The sequence below is a fragment of the Phaethon lepturus genome, unplaced genomic scaffold (genome assembly GCF_000687285.1).
Source record: "Phaethon lepturus isolate BGI_N335 unplaced genomic scaffold, ASM68728v1 scaffold27307, whole genome shotgun sequence".
In the NCBI taxonomy this organism is placed as follows: Eukaryota; Metazoa; Chordata; class Aves; order Phaethontiformes; family Phaethontidae; genus Phaethon; species Phaethon lepturus.
Genome location: NW_010552938.1, coordinates 1 through 331, shown reverse-complemented (window position 1 = coordinate 331; position 331 = coordinate 1). Strand labels below are relative to the sequence as shown.

Here is a 331-nt window from a genome sequence, read left to right as displayed (position 1 = left end):
CGCCCTCCTATGGTGCCCCTGCCCCGGGTATTTGTCGCTTTTGTTGTCCCTGGGAGGGGGTAAATGGTCTCTTGGTTTCATCAGGTTGGGGTAGAGCCCTGGCGGGATGCAAATCACCCCAGATTTTTGCCCCATGGGGGGGTAACACCTTAAGAACTGCACTGGGGGGGGTAGATCACCCCCTGGATTTGCCTGGGGGGCAGGGGGGGACAGGCAGAGCAGCCCCTGACCCCCAACCTTCCTCCCCACACCCCCCCTCAGGTGAACAACTTCGTCATCTTCGAAGGTTTCTTCTCCAACCGGCCGGGTGAGTTTCGGGGATGGGGGTCAC

At 60.7% G+C, this 331-nt stretch overlaps 1 protein-coding gene across 1 annotated transcript in view; it reads left to right on the top strand.

The window, feature by feature from the left end:
* ATAT1 (alpha tubulin acetyltransferase 1) overlaps positions 1–307 on the top strand; it is a gene marked incomplete at both ends in the record, with an annotated part of 1,159 nt that extends 852 nt beyond the window's left edge. The window contains one exon of the mRNA XM_010291388.1: positions 233–307. Coding sequence (XP_010289690.1) covers positions 233–307 — 75 coding nt within the window. The remainder of the gene's footprint in view (positions 1–232) is intronic.
* Positions 308–331: the final 24 nt, after the last annotated feature.